Source organism: Dipodomys spectabilis, unplaced genomic scaffold, assembly GCF_019054845.1.
Source record: "Dipodomys spectabilis isolate Male_0828 unplaced genomic scaffold, ASM1905484v1 ptg000002l, whole genome shotgun sequence".
NCBI classification, from domain to species: Eukaryota; Metazoa; Chordata; class Mammalia; order Rodentia; family Heteromyidae; genus Dipodomys; species Dipodomys spectabilis.
In genome coordinates this window covers 57,049,758-57,066,461 of record NW_024870679.1, presented here as the reverse complement: position 1 = coordinate 57,066,461, position 16,704 = coordinate 57,049,758, and the positions used below count along the sequence as shown (strand labels likewise).

General features: G+C 42.8%; 1 protein-coding gene across 1 annotated transcript in view; it reads right to left on the bottom strand.

The window, feature by feature from the left end:
- Scp2 (sterol carrier protein 2) overlaps positions 1 to 16,704 on the bottom strand; it is a 75,703-nt gene that overhangs the window by 17,344 nt on the left and 41,655 nt on the right. Inside the window, exons 13-14 of the mRNA XM_042675715.1 lie at positions 13,691 to 13,784; positions 372 to 501 (exon numbers count right to left, since the gene is read on the bottom strand). Of these exons, the coding sequence (XP_042531649.1) occupies positions 372 to 501; positions 13,691 to 13,784 (224 nt within the window). The remainder of the gene's footprint in view (positions 1 to 371; positions 502 to 13,690; positions 13,785 to 16,704) is intronic.

Below are 16,704 nucleotides of genomic sequence, written 5' to 3'. Positions count from 1 at the left end.
AAGGCAGGTGAGACATTCTCTTAATCCTTACATCAACCCTACGAAGTAGGTGCCACATATCATGCCCACTTGCGGTAAGAAAACTGAAGCTTAGAGCTGATGGTGTAGCTCAAATGGTATAGTAGATTACTATCTAGTAAGAATGAGGCCCAAATTTATCTAATTTTAAAGCCTATGATGGAGCCTCCTCATCTAGGAAGGAGGGTTTTGACCCACTCATTTCCAATGAGTCACTAGTTCTTTAGCAAGGTCGTAGGACTGCTCTAAAGGCAGTCCTTTTGGAGAACACGAAAGACAATTCCAGTTTTCCCAGCTGATGGCCTTTTATGAACTTGTTATTGCTTCATAAGTGGAATCACCACTGTACTGACCTGAGTTCAGAAGCACCGATCCTTTGCCGTTCTTTACATCCACTACCCAAGTGGCTTCTTTACCCCCAGGGCCATCCTTCACCTTGAATGCAAAAATACCACCAATTTTCTTCACAAACTGCTCACCTTCCTGGAAACAAAGAATAACACTGGGAGTTACATTAAGTCTCTCTCTCTCTCTCTAGTCTTCTCTCCAGTTAATTAAGGTTTAAACAGGTACATGACCCGAGAAGTTAGGCTGGCAAGAGTCTATAAGCTCCTGTAAACTATCCAGAAGTCAGAAAGGCAACCAGGCAACACCTTCTACTCAGTCAATGTCCTGTAAAAAATGGCTTTGCATGTACAAAGGAAAGGGAAGATGAGGGAGGCATGGCAATATATTCTGCTAAAATACCCTTCACTCCAGCCTCTCTAAAGGTATGAGGGGATCCATTTTCTGCATGTAAATTCCTTTACATCTAATTTTGGTTTTCCAAAGTTGTATGTGTGTGTGTGTAAAATAAAAAATCAATCTTTTTTTTTCTTTTGTCTAAGACCAGGACTCAAACTCCATATCTGACACTTTCACTCACAAGATGGCATTTTACCGCCTGAACCACACCTCCAACTACTTACTTTTGGGTCTTGGAGAATGACATCAACTTGGATACAGAAAACATTAACTTCACACCCCTATTTCTACAGATTAGTTCCTTTCTGCTTTCCTTTCTATTTTCTCCCTTTCATTCTCACTTGGTGACCTTCACCTTGACTTTTTGAAAAGGTGACAAAGGCTATGGAAGCAGGAGTCAGTTAAGTGATGACAATTCTTTGTGCACAGAGACTAGGAGCAGCTGGTAGGCTAAACAGTGAGAGGATGACGACAGACTCATACACGTTGCTTTTTTTGGAGGGATGGAGTGTGGTACTGGGGGTTTGAACTCGGAGCCTGGCACTTGCTAGATTGGTAGTATACCACTGAATCACACCTATAGCCTGACCAAGCTGGGCATCTAGCTGCTCAGGAGGCTGAGACCTCAGGCTCCATGACAGCCAAAAAAGAAAAGATTATAGACAGGTATATTTTATATAACCAATAGCTTTTGCTTATTAAGTTAACTCTAACTTAGTTCTTATCACAGTGTTGTAACTCACACACTCATAATCTCTTTTAAAAGTAAACTGCCAGAATTAAAAATTGCTGATTAAGACTGCATTTGGGGATCAGCACAAATTTGTGTTCCTGCTCTTCCTTGTGCTGCTTTAAATAGCTTTGGCTTTGTATTATCTTCTATCTGTTGTCATAACTCTACTTCTCTTTGTTGTCCCACTGAATTCTGCACCAGGTTGGGGGGGTGGTGGTGGAGGACATCTATTAGAGTCAGTGGAAGAACAGACCTTCTTCTATTGAGATCCGCTTGTCCTAAGGCTGTTGCTTTAGTCATCCCTGGTCCCCTCTCCTTAACTTGGGTAGCTCACAATACTCCTATTTGAGGGAAAGGAGAAATGGAAGCAAAATCTTGTCCCATGTACATGGCTGTCTTATAAGGAAGATTAGTTAAGAAAAACTAAAAAGCAGATTTCTTTATATATTCTGCCTAATCCATTTCATTTTGTGCCAAAGGTTTCACTTTGCTACCCCATTATTGTAATGATTCCCAAGTCACTGTCTTTGGTTAGGACTTCTTTCATTAGTTGCAAATCTACACAACTGCCACACATTATAAACTCAATCTGTCAAAAACAGTCATGCATTCCAAGTGGTTCCTCTTCTCAGCACAAAACAATGTTTTTTTCTTGCACTGAGCTCTGTAATGTATCTTTTAATTAAAAATATTCTGGGCCTGGGGGTCCAGCAACACAGACACACACAGACACACAGACACACAGACACACACAGACACACACACACAGACACACAGACACACACACACAGACACACACACACACACACACACACACACAGACACACACACACACACACACACACACACACACACACACACGGCTCCTAAAAGGTTTTCTATAGTAACACAGCAAATGTAGGTATTCTTGTTTTAGAGTACAGAACAGGGGAACATAACACTCATACATATTTAACAGTAAGCATGAGTAGCCACTTGAACTCAAGTTTGTAATAGGAAAGCTATCAGAGGCTCAGCACCGTATACTAGTTTAAGCTAGAAGTCTGGAAGGTATTCCGGACTCCTTTAGTTCCTCAGCTTTCCTTTCCACTCTACTCCAACTTTACAGCTTAGGTTCTATGATTCTGAAACACAAAAACAAGCCAAAAGCAAAACAAAGTTAAAAAAGTTGTCCTTGAGGGCTGGGAAGGTGGCTCAGTGGTAGAGCGCTTGCCTTGCATGCATGAGGCCCTGGGTTCCATTCCTCAGCACCACATAAGCAAAAAGAAAAGCCAGAAGTGGCGCTATGGCTCAAGTGGTAGAGTGCTAGCCTTGAGCTGAAGAGCTGAGGGACAGCGCCCAGGCCCAGAGTTCAGGCCCACAACCAGAACAACAACAACAACAAAAAAAGTTGTCCTTGAAAGGTTTCTAGAACAGCTAACATAGCAAATGTAAGGCGCGTTATTCTCATTTAAGAAAGGAGGAATACTGAGAAAGCAGCAAAGGATGCTTATGTCCTTTTCTATTTCCCTACACTATTCCATCTTTTCTCTAGCCTGTATGTACTGGAGGTCTGGAGCAGAAATTGTTCCCTTTATCTTGGTCTAAAGAAGGGATGTCATTGTTTCTTCCCAATGAAAGAGCAATTTTTATAAACTTAAACTAAAATAAGAATATCATTCTACCATACATTTGGTTAACAGGTCCTTCAAAGACTCTCTAGGCCTACCTAAACGGAAACCCACTTAAGAAGGGCCCTTGATGGAGCTGGGAAGGTGGCTCAGTGGTAGAGTGGTTGCCTTGCATACATGAGGCCCTGGGTTCAATTCCTTAGCACCACATAAGCAGAAAAAGTCGGACATGGCACTGTGGTTCAAGTGGTAGAGTACTAGCCTTGAGCTAAAGAGCTGAGGAACAGCACCCAGGCTGAGTTCAGGCCCACGTCTGACAAAAAAAAAAACTTAAAAAGAAGGGTCCTCGATGACCTAGCTCATATATCTTTTCTCTAGCCTTTTCCCTCAAGAATATCATCTAAACTACATTTATACTGTTCTATCTACATTTCTTTTTCTTTTTCTTTCTTTCTTTTTTTAATGCTAGTCCTGGGGCTTGAGCTCAGGGCCTGGGTACTACCTCTGAGTTTTTTTGCTCAAGGCTAGTACTCTACAGCTTGAGCCAATAACTCCATTTCCAGCTTTTTGTTGGTTAATTAGAGATATGAGTGTCACAGACTTTCCTGCACAGACTGGTTTTGAACCACAATCCCAGAGCTCAGTTTCCTGAGTAGCTAGGATTACAAGGCTTGATCTATGGGTTATGTTTAAAATCTATAATGTATTAAATCTAGAATATAGGCCTGGCACAGAGAAGATGTAGGCAAATGTCAGGACACTTGTTGAGCCATCCAGTGTCGGTGTTAATTCTTTTGTTTTCACTTGGTTTCTTCAGTGGAGCTCAATTACTCTTTCATGTCACTGAAGCTTTATGATTTTCATTGCCAAATCTTATAGCAATGGTTTTTGCATATGGACTGGTCACAGAGACACACAATGAGCATGCCTCCTACCCACCTTTCTGGGATAGATGCAAATATTTTGTGTTTGCCTCATTATCAAGAGGGAGAACTAAGCCGGGTGCTGGGGGCTCATGCCTTTAAATATAGCTACTCAGGAGGCTGAGATCTTAGGATAACAGTTCAAAGCCAGCCTGGGCAGGAAAGTCCATGAGACTCTTATCTCCAATTAACTACCAGAAAACCAGAAGTGGCACTGTGGCTCAATCTGCCTGTCTGTCCATCCGTCTGTCTGTCCTTCAGTCTGTCCATCCATCCATCTGCCCATCTGACTGTCCGTCTGCCATCGGTCTGTTTGTCCATCTCCCTGTCCATCCACCCATCTGTCCAAATGTCTATCCATGTCTGTCCATCTGTCCATCCAGCTGTCTGTCCGTCTGTCCATACATCCATCTGTCCACCGTCTCTCTGTATGTCCATCCGTCTGTCTGTCCGTCTGTCTATCCATCTGTCCATCCATCCATGACTGTCCCTCTGTCCACCTGTCCGTCTGTCTGTCCATTGGCCCAACTGTCTGTCCTTCAGTCTGTCCATCTATCTGTCCTCCTATTCATCTGTCTGTCCATCCGTCTGCCCGTCTGTCCATTGGTCCATGTCCGTCCATCCATTGGTCTGTGTCCGTGTGTCTGTCCGTCTGTCTGTCTGTCCGTCCATCTGTCCATCCATCCATCTGTCCATCTATCCATCGTGCTGAGTAAGTTGACCCTAGGCTTATTGCACTGTGCTCATAATTTGAGAACAAGACTTCATGTTTCTTTGACCAGACATATTTATGGAAGCTGACTGGAAATATCAGCCTCTAAATACTGCATGTTTGCTGTTAGCCAAATACCTCTTCCAAGCACACTGGGAATGAGGCTTTGGCCATGGGAACATAACAGCATTTCACTGGTTTCAATGCTTCGTAAGAAGAATTCTGGATTCTTGAACCCAGTATGCCTATTGATGCTCCCTAGAAATATCTGCTTCTGAATACTACATGGTTTTGTAACCTCAAACAACTTCATACCTGTCATAAGTATACTTTACCACTTTTTTCAATCTCTCCCAGTTTCCCCCTCCCATCCCCGTCCACAAATCATACAGTTCACTTTCAACATAGTATCAATACTGAGTTTATCTTTTAGCATACTCAAAGATGTATAATTGGGCTGGGAATGTGGCTTAGTGATAGAGTACTTGCCTAGCATGCATGAAGCCCTGAGCTCAATTCCTCAGCACCACATAAACAGAAAAAGCTGGAAGTGGCATTGTGGCTCAAAGGGTAGAGTGCTAGCTTTGAGCAAAAAGAAGCTTAAGGACAGTGCCTAGACCCTATGTTCAAACCCCAGGACTAGCAAAAAAAAAAAAAAAAAGATGGTAATTAACATCACTAATGTTGTGTGCCTACAGGTACTTGAGTTTGAACTCAGGGCCTAGGCCATGTCCCTTAGCTTTTCCTGCTCACTTGGGCTACAGCTCAACAGTCATGGACAAACCTTTCTTTTATTTGTGACTGGTCTCTAACTACCAATATTTTTTAGTTAAAAAAAAAGCTGGGTGCCGGTGGCTCACACCTGTAATCCTAGCTACGCAGGAGGCTGAGATCTAAGGATCATGGTTCAAAGCCAGCCCAGGCAAGAAAGTCTGTGAGACTCTTATCTCCAATAAACCACTAGAAAACCGGAAGTGGCGTTGTGGCTCAAGCGGTAGAGTGCGCACCTTGAGCTGAAGAGCACAGGGACAGCGGCCAAGCCCAGAGTTCAAGCCCCATGACCGACCAAAAAAAAAAAGCAAAATAACTTCCAGGTACTGGGTGTCAATGACTCACATCTGTAATCCTAGCTACTCAGGAAGCTGAGATCTGAGCTTCAAAGCTAGCCTGGGCAGAAAAGTCTGTGAGAGCTTATCTCTAATTAACTACCAGAAAACTGGCAGTGGCATTGTGGCTCAAAGTGGTGAGTGCTAGCCTTGAGTGAAAAGGCTCAGGGTCAGTACCCAGGCCCTGAGTTCAAGTCCCAGGATTACAATACTTAGGTAGGTAGGTAGGTAGGTATGTAGGTAGATAGATAGATAGATAGATAGATAGATAGATAGATAGATAGATAGATAGATAGATAGATAGATAGATAGGTGAATATAGTTCAAGTAGTTTATATGCATATATGAAAATAGAACAACAGGGGCTGGGAAGGTGGCTCAGTGGTAGAGCGCTTGCCTTGCATACATGAGGTCCTGGGTTCGATTCCTCAGCACCACATAAGCACAAAGAAAAAAAGCCAGAAGTGGCGCTGTGGCTCAGGTAGTAGAGTGCTAGCCATGTGCTGAAGACTGAGGGACAGCACCCAGGCCCAGAGTTCAGGCCCCACGACCGGACCCCCCCCCCCCCAAAAAAAAAAGAAAGAAAATAGAACAACAAAACCTGTTGAAATTGTTTCAATTAGTGGGGAGTAGTTTAACAGAGAATGATAGAGGCCAGAGTTCAAGCCCTACAACCAAAAAAAAAAAAAAAATTAATCACTGGTTGCTGGTGGTTCATGCCTGTAATCCTAGCTGCTCAGGGAGGCTAAGATCTGAGGATCATGAGTTGAAGCCAGTTGGGGAAGGAAAGCTGGTGAGTGACATTTCCAATTAACTACAATAAAATAGAAGTGGAACTGTGGAAGAGTGCTAGCCTTGAGCAAAAAACACTCAGGAGCAGCATCTAGGCCCAGAGTTCAAGCCCCAGGAACACAAAAAATGTTAATCAATGGGAGTACTTTCATCTACATAATTCCTTTAATGTTCATAAAAACATATAGTTGGGCTAGCATTAACATTAGTTCATTAAGTGGAAAAAGCAGCTGAAGCTCATAAAGGTTATGAACCCTTCAGATTATTTTCTGTACTGCTGCCAAGGACTTTATCTAACACATCCCACTAATTCTTTTATGCCTGAATTTCATACATGGTCCCCATAGCTAACAGGTGAAATCTGTCTTTATGTAACGCTCAAGAATCTTCACGATCTAAGAATATTCTCTCTACCACCTTTGGTTCTAATACTGATCATTTGCCTATATGTATCAAGTTGTCCCCATTTGCTCATACCCATCCCAGACTACCTTCTCCTGTTTCCTGACCCACCTTGACTCCACGGAGCAAGTTATACCTCACATACTAATTCCTTTGGGAAGGCTTCTGTTTCCATCACTTTGTGGTCCTTCGCACATGCACATATGTTTCTTATTAGGGCTGTCACTTTTTTCTGGAAAAAAAATTTCCATGTGTTTCTTCCCACTAAACAATATGTTCCTTTCCTTGAGAGCTAATAAGTAGTGACACCCAAGTTCAACTCCAGCTTATTTTTTTGTTGTTGCCATGTTTTCTTTTTTTTTCAGTATTGGGATTTGAACTCAGGGCCTCATGCTTACTAGGCAGGTACAGTATCACCGAACTATCCCTCCAACCTCTTTTTGAATTGGTTATTTTTGAGACAGTACCTCACTTCTTGTCCTGGCCTGTGATCCTCCATTTTACACTTCTTACCATAGCTAGGACAAGCACACACTACCATGCCCAGCTTCCTCCATGGAGATAATAGTCCCAGAGACCTTTGTGGCGTGGAAAGGGTGCCACTCCTAATCTCAGCTTCCTGCTAGTTAAATTAACAAGTATGTACTACCACATGTAGCTATGGTCTCAATCTGTGATCTTCCAGATCTCAGCCTGGCAAGTAACTAGGATTCTGTGAGCTACTAACACTCAGGATCCTAGACTGGTATAATTCCAAGTTCAATGCTCTTTCCAGGAAGTGGCACTGTGGCTCAAGTGGTAGAGCATTTACCCTGATCTGAAGAGCAGAGGGACAGTGCCCAGGCCCAGAGTTCAAGCCCCATGACCAAAAAAAAAAAAAAAAAAATGTTATTTCCATACTGTAACTGTGACTTACATCAGTACTTTCAAACTTGAATGTATGACAGTAAGTCAGATCTACTACTACAGAAAGTTTGTTTTTTTTTCTCCCATTCCCTAAAATCTTCTCTCAAGGTTCTGCAAAGATAACCTGGAAAAAGGGGTTAATGTTGATGTGCGGCACTAGACCAGTTTCCTCTGGGGTTAGGGGCCCATAAATAACAACTCCAGAATGCACTGCGTCATTTCTTGTGAAGTACCTCAGGATGACAGCTATGAACAACAAGTCAGTGCAGGAAAACATGAGCAAACATTTAGAAACTCTACTTGTGTACTCAAAGAGAAATTCCTGCCACCTTGAACAGATGTAGATTCACTTGCACTTGCTATTGCTTTTTGAGATCCAACTGAACTCTCCTATAAAACCACATCCATTTGTAGTAGGAGTGAGAGTTTGTAAGAAAAGGAATGAGGAGGAGGGAGAGAGTTTAAAAGAAAAGAAAACAGAGTTGTGAAACTGGAGCTCTAAGTATTAAGAAAGTTCCAAGTGCTTCCTTATGGAAAGAAAAGTTCTTTCTGAGTGGGCAAAAGGTCAAGGAGTAGGTCCTGTTGTAAACTTAATAGGAGCAAAAAAATTAAGACAGAATTCAAAGAAGGGCAATGGAGTATTGCTAACACATGCAAAAGTGGAAATAAAATCTCTTGCCAGGCTGCCTTTGCTAATGCAGAAAATGCATGAATTGACAAAAGATTCCAAGACTTCCACTTTTTAGTGCTGCAAACACAGGAAACCGACAATCGTGGGAAGAGAAAAGAGACAAGGGATAAGGTTGGTGGGGTTGAGGTTATAAAAAAGAATTAACATGGAAGCAAGAGGCATACCATTGCGAAGCTAAAAGTATACTGAAAAATAAAACAGCACTGCTTTGTTAGTCCCAATAATGACATTTTCAACATGATCCATCTGTGGCCCTATTTCAGACCTGAAAGTAGATAATCTCTAATCTTTTCATTTGATTTTCTTTTAGACTCGAGTTGAATATTTTTTTTTAATTAAAGTGCAGTCCTCCTTCATTTCCAGTGGACTCATGTTCAAAATACAGGATGAGATTTTTTTTTTTTTTTTTTTAAGGGGGAAAGAGGTTATAGGGCTTAACTCAGGGACTGGGCACTGACCCTGAGCTTTTTTGTTCAAGACACTCTACCACTTTTGAGCCACAGGGCCACTCCCAGTGTGGTAGTTGATTTAAAGATAAGAGTCTCCTGGACTTCTCTGCCTGGGCTGACTTTGAACCAGGATCCTCAGAAATCAGTCTCCTAAGTAGCTAGGATTATAGTCGTGAGCTACTGGTACCAGGCTGAGATTTTTTTTTTTCTACTAAGGTGGCAGGGATTTTTGTTGTTGTTGATGGTGGTGGTGGTGGTCATGGGGCTTGAACTCTGGGCCTGAATGCTGTCCCTCAGCTGAAGGCTAGTACTCTACCACTTTGAGTCACTGCACCACTTCTGGTTTTCTGAGTGGTTTATTGGAGTTAAGAGTCTCATGGAGTTTCCTGCCAGGACTGGCTTTGAACCATGATCCTCAGATCTTAGCCTCCCGAGTAGCTAGGATTACAAGCATGAGCCACTGGCACCTGGCTGCAAGGATTTTTTTTCACGCCAGCCACTACAGTATAGGAGAAGATTGCTCTCACACATTGTTACCTTTGTAAATTACAAAAACTGTCTCTAGTGAGAGTTTGGCACACTGCATTAAATATAAATTGTATGTCTAACTATCCATCAAATTAACTTCCTTCATTATTTAAACTAAGTTGATACTGGTATAAGTTCCTTTTTTTTCTTTTTCTTTTTGCCAGTCCTGGCCTTGAACTCAGGGCCTGGCACTATCCCTGAGCTTCTTTTGCTCAAGGTCAACACTGTACCACTTGAACCACAGCACTGCCTCTGGCTCTTTTGTTTATGTGGTGCTGAGGAATCGAATCCAGGCCTTCATGCGTGCTAGGCAAGCACTCTACCACTAAGCCACATTCCCAGCCCTTTGAGTTCCTTTTAAAGGTAAATGCCAAAATAAATTACTGCAGTACATGCCCTACTTACAAAATTTCAACACAACCTGATATTCATGATAGGTTACATTACTTGTGATACATGTGCAAGCATGTACTATGTATGGAAAAGAATGGTTAGAATCTGTAGTGATGGCCATGGAACTTTTTATCAGCAGAAAACAGCAGGCTATAAAACATCAGATAGCCCTGTGTAGATACATCCCCAAAGATGATCTCCTGACAGCCTTGGACCTGTGCCCTGGCCTGCAGCTACCAGCCTGGCTCTGCCCCACTTCAGAAAGATGTTTAATTATTATGAAAGTCCTGGAAATGTGCAGTTCTTTCATAAGACATCAGTGACATCAGCTGCCTTGCACCCACAGAGCAATTGCCTCACATGTTAAGAAATCCTATTATGACCTACAATAAGGGAGTTTGCTTTTCACTCTGACAGGAGTGAAATACACAGCTGAAACTTCATGAATCCTTTGGTTTATTTCAGCCTATTCTATTCATCTTCTCAGATATGTAAATTGAATTGTGATCATTGGCTGTGAAGATACCTTGTATATGATCTCAAAGCTAAATCAATAATGAAATCCCCTCAATGCCCCAGCATTTGAAAAAAATAAAATCTGTATCATATTTTGCCAGGAAAGAGTAAGTCTCTCTTTAGAGTAACTGTTAAGATTATTTTACTATGTTTCCTACACAAAAGTAATTATGGATGGGCACTGGTGATTCATGTATATAATCCTAACTATTTAGGAGACTGAGATCTGAGAATTACTCTTCCTGCTAACCTAGGCAGGAAAGACTGTGAGACTCTTTTTTTTGGGGGGGGTCCGGTCCGGTCACGGGGTCTGAACTCTGGGCCTGGGCGCTGTCCCTCAGCTCTTCAGCTCAAGGCTAGCACTCTACCACTTGAGTCACAGTGCCACTTCCAGCTGTTTTCTTTTTGCTTATGTGGTGCTGAGAAATCGAACCCAGGGCCTCATGCATGCAAGGCAAGCGCTCTACCACTGAGCCACCTTCCCAGCCCTGACTGTGAGACCCTTTTTTTTTTTGGGGGGGGGGGGGTCCAGTCGTGGGGCCTGAACTCTGGGCCTGGGAGCTATCCTTCAGCTCTTCAGCTCAAGGCTAGCACTCTACCACTTGAGCCACAGCACCACTTCTAGCTTTTTTCTTATGTGGTGCTGAGGAATCGAACCCCGGGCCTCAGGCCTGCAAGGTAAGAGCTCTACCACTGAGCCACCTTCCCAGCCCCGACTGTGAGACTCTTATATCCAATTAACCACCAAAAAGCTGAGAGTGGAGCTATGGCACTACCCTTAAGCACAAAAGATCAAGGACAGTGCCCAGGCTCTGAGTTCAAGCTACAAGGCTTATATTTAAAAAAAAACAACTAATAATGGTACATAAAAATAGTAAAGCCAAGTGTTAGTGACTCACAGCTGTATTCCTAGCTATTCAGAAGGCTGAGGTCTGAAAATCAAAGTTCAAAGCCAGCTGGGGCAGAAAAGTCCTTGAGACTCTTATCTCTAATAAGCTACTCAGAAAAAGATGGAAATGGCACTATGGTTCAAGTTGGTAGAGCCATAGCCTTGAGCAAAAGAAGCTCAGGGACAGTGCCCCAGAACTGACACACAAACACACAAAAAGTAATACAATATTAGAACTGGAGGTATATGGAGGCATAGTTTATGTGCTATGAACTATGAACAAAAAAAATAGTAGCATAACAAAAACCCAGTAAGTACTATATGATTCTAGTTTTGTAAATTTGTGAATTCATACACAGAGAGAGATTACTGCAAGAATGTTCACTAGTGTTAACAATAGTTTAGTGAACTCTGGTAGAATCTGAGGAAATTTTAAATCATTTTAAAAAATTTTTTAATTGTATGTTTTTCCTGGTACTGGTATTTGAACTAAGAGCTTCTTCCAGACTGGCTTTTTCTGTTCATACCACGTGCCCTACCCCATGAACCACATTTCCACTTCCAGCATTTTGTTGGTGAATTGGAAAAGAGTCTCCCAGTTTGTTTGCCCAGGTTAGCTTTGAACCTTGACCTTCAGATCTCAGCTTCCTGAGTAGCTAGGATTATAGGCCTGAATCTTATGTGTTTGGCTTAATATTATTATTATTTTGTTGGTGGTGGTGGTCATGGGGAGCTTGTACCTGGGCCTGGGCACTGTCACTTAGCTCCTCAGCTCAGGGCTAATGCTCTACCACTTCAGCAACAATGCCACTTCCAGTTTTCTAGTGGTTTATTGGAGATAAAAGTCTCACAGAAAGCTGGGCGCTGGTGGCTCACGCCTGTAATCCTAGCTACTCAGGAGGCTGAGATCTGAGGATCGCGGTTCAAAGCCAGTCCGGGTAGGAAAGACCGTGAGACTCCTATCTCCAATAAACCACCAGAAAACCGGAAGTGGCGCTGTAGCTCAAGTGGTAGAGCGCTCGCCTTGAGCTGAAGAGCTGAGGGACAGCGCCCAGGCCCAGAGTTCAAGCCCCACAACCGACAAAAAAAAAAAAGTCTCACAGACTTTCCTGCCCCAGCTGGCTCTGAACTGTGATCCTCCGATCTCAGCCTCCTGAGTAGCTATAATTATAGGCCTGAACCCTATGTCCTTGGCTTAAAATTGTTATTTTTTTTATATTTTATAAAAATTCAGTGAATTTTTTATTAATTCTCTTTCCTTCTTCCTTCCCTCCTTCCCTCCTTCCTTTCTCTCTCTCTCTCTCTCTCTTGGCTTGTCCTGAGACTTGAACTCGGGGCCTGGGTGCTGTCTCTGAGCTTCTGTGCTCAAGGCTGGCGCTCTTCACTTGTGCCTTTGCCCTGCTTTCAGCTTTTTTGGGGTTTATTGGAGAGAATAGTCTCAGGACTTTCCTGCCTGAGCTGGCTTTGAACCAGGATACTTAGATATCAGCTTCACGAGTAGCTAGGGCCACAAGTGTGAGCCACTGGCACCTGGCTAATAATCTTATTAAAAAAAAAAAGATATAAATTAAAGTCTAACTTGAAAAGGCAACTACAATTGATTCCTTTTTAGAAAAGATTTTTATATCATTATCATTACACTAAGGGCTCAAATAAAATATTCTTTGGAACAATTTCAAGTAAAATCCTTTTTTTTTGGGGGGGGGGCAGGGGGCAGTACTAGAACTCAAGTTCTCAAGCTTGCTAGGTAGCTGCTCTACCACTGAGTCATGACCTTACCCTAATTTTTGTACTATTTATTTTTGAGATATGGCCTTACTACCTATCCAGGCATGCACTTGGGCTGTGATCTGCTATTTTAGTCCTCCTATCCTAACTGGGATGACAGGCATAAGCAGCTATACCCAGCTTCTTTTGGTTGAGATGGACTCTCAAGAACTTTTCTGCTTAGGCTGACCGGAAGCCTTGTTCATACCAACTTTCACCTCCCAAATAGTTGGGATTACAGGCATGAACCACTGCATTCAGCTATGGGTTGACCCACTAGCCAAGAGTGTCTATTTTGAAAAAATATTTACTATAACTTTTTAACTTACATCTGGATACTTTTACACTCATGAAATGGCAACCTTACCAGAATTATAAGGAAGCCTAACAGACACAGTTCAATACTTCACAACAGAACATCCATTTCAACTTGTGAACCTCATGTCAATACCAGGCACCTGTGTCACTTCCTGACTTCAAAAGACTCCATAATGTTTTACACAACTCTTACCTCTTCAAGCTTCTTTTCGATCTCCTTGAAGATAAGGTCTGCCTTGAACCCGCTGCCTGCAGAGCTGGTGGGTACAGCCTTAATCTGATGTGTTCTAAAGGAAGCACAGAAGCAATTTGTTTTTATTCACTGAATCACATAGGTAGGAGTTCTCAACATTTATAACACAGTAGTTTTCGAAAACTCTAGGAACAGAGATGTTGCAATTCCTGTCTAGTGGTCCAGTAAGGCCTCTCAGGAGAGGTGACATTTAAATTAGATCTTAAACTATGTAAATAAGCTGGCCCTAGGTGATTCAGATAAGGAAGCCAATTCTAGCCTGCAGGACCTTAGGTATAAAGACTATAAAGGGGCTGGGAAGGAGGCTCAGTGGTAGAGCACTTGCCTTGCATGCGATTCCTCAGCACCACATAAGCAAAAAGAAAAAAGCTGGAAGTGGCACTGTGACTCAAGTGGTAAAGTGCTAGCCTTGAGCTGAAGAGCTGAGGGACAGCACCCAGGCCCAGAGTTCAGGCCCCATGACCAGACACAAAAAAATAAAGACTATAAGGTGCAAAGTAGCTTGACAGTTAAAGAAAATATAAAACCAGTACAGCTGGAACAGAGGAGAAAGGTCAGAAAAACACAAGGGGCACATAGCAAGTCCCTTTACAGATCATAGTCAGACCTTTCAGTGTTTTTTATTGTTTTTGTAGCACTGGGCTCAAACTCAAAGCATCATAACTACAAGCAAGTGTTCTACCATTGAGTTATACTCTCGGTTCTAGGAGTTTTGGTTCTAAGGGCTAGGTTAGAGTTCAGGGATAGAGTTTGTGCATGCACATGGCCCTGGATTCTCAGTATCACATTTTTAAAAAGTGTCTAGTTTTAGTGCAATAAAGAGAATAGTAGCATATGATCTACTTTATATGTTTTGAAAAGTAAATCTGGCTGTCAACTGGAAAATAGGGCAAGTGGGAAGTAGAGAGATCAACTGAAGTTACTGCAAGAGTCCAGTGAGATGATGGGAATCACAACAGAATTTCAGGGACTGGGGAGTAAGCAAGCAAAGATTACACTTCAGTTTTATTGTTCACCTACAATGCAAGATAAATAAAAAAACTGTCTGCTCATTGGTTATGGAACTAATTCATCTGTGGACCATACTTCCATGGATTCTGAGGAAGAGGAGGACACTTTAAGCTGCTAGATAAATACTGTCAAACCTCCATTAGCCAGTGAAGGCAGGGAAAAGACCAGGAAGCAGCAAGAAGGGTATGTTTGCTAGAAAGAAGCACAGCAGCTGCTCCTTCAGCTCTCCTTCCTCCCAGCTTGCTCGCCTTTCCTTTCATCTCCTCTTATGACAAGTATTAGAAACTGCTTTGGCTCCAGCTGGAAATGTGACTTAGTGGTAGAATGCTTGCCTAGCATGCGTGAATCCCTGGGTTTGATTCTTCAGTAGCACATAAACAAAGCGGGAAATGGCTCAAGTGGAGTGCTAGCCTTGAGCAAAAGAAGCTCAGGGACAGCGCCTAGGCCCTGAGTTCAAGCCCCAGGACTGGCCAAAAAAAAGAAAAGAAAAGAAACTGCTTTGGCTAAAAGCATGGGCGCTACTTGAGCCAGCAAATGTCCAAAGGATAACTAAAAGCAAGATAAAAAAGCGTACTTGCCTCCAAGGCACAGCTCTCTCCTTCACTCTGAGCTATTCTCTCCCCCATAAGCACTTTTTTTTTGTCAGTCGTGGGGCTTGAACTCTGGGACTGGGCGCTGTCCCTGCACTCTTCAGCTCAAGGCAAGCACTCTACCACTTGAGCCACAGAGCCACATCCAGTTTTCGAGTGGTTTATTGGAGATAAGAGTCTCTTGGACTTTTCTGCCTGGGCTGGCTTTGAACCTCGATCCTCAGATCTCAGCCTCCAGAGTAGCTAGGATTACAGGCGTGAGCCACTTTCTCCGGGCCCTAAGAACACTTTATCAGTGATAAAAGTCCACAAGGCTAAGATAAAACTAGTCACCAGGATACAAAGACTTTCTCCATGTGATAAAATCTGACCCACCAATCCAGAGATCTTGATCAACCATAACATACTTTGCCAAGATTATAAACCCCTTCAACCCTAATTCTTCCTCTACCTCCAAGATATTTATACTCCAAGATAAATTGAAATGCTTTCTGTCCTCTTCCTTCTCTGACCTTAACCAGTGCTGGTCTCTAACTGGCATTTAATGTAGTGAGTGGCCATATCCCCTGAGTTGGGCTTCTTGCCTGAGACCAGTTATACCCAAGCTTCAACCCATTTCTTCTTTCCCTTCCCTTTCATTCCTCTTGACAATTCATACACATCTGATGTCTGTTTGCTATACGTCAGGTAAGACATGTTTGAGGCAAATGCTATAATGGTGAACCTGTCCTCTGGAACCCCACTATTTAGAAGTCTGTCTAGAAGTCTGGGACAGGCTTCTAAAGCAGCTGCTGCTGCTGAGTACAGAAAAGCATGTCATAAGAGGCCCGAAAGAGCCAGGCACCAGTGGCTCACGCCTGTAGTCCTAACTACTCAGGAGGCTAAAATCTAAGGATTGGTTCCAAGCCAGCCCAGACAGAAAAGTCTGTGAGATTCTTATTTCCAATGAACCACCAGAAAACCTGGAGTGGCACTGTGGCTCAAACTGTGGCTAACCTTGAGCAAAAAAGCTCAGGAACAACACCCAGGCCCTGACTTCAAGCCCCATGACAAACAAAAAAGAAAAAAAAAAAATCTTTGTATTCTCAACCCAGAAGAGGCATTTGGTATACAGTTACTAAGTAGAATAGAAAATCCCTTCTCAATTCTTTTCCATTTGAAAAGAATTATCTAGTCTACCATCTTGGCTTAAAAAAATAATCTGAGGGGCTGGGAAGGTGGCTCAGTGGTAGAGCGCTTGCCTTGCATGCCTGAGGCCCTGGGTTCGATTCCTCAGCACCACATAACCAAAAAGAAAAAAGCCAGAAGTGGCGCTGTGGCTCAAGTGGTAGAGCGCTAGCCTTGAGCTGAAGA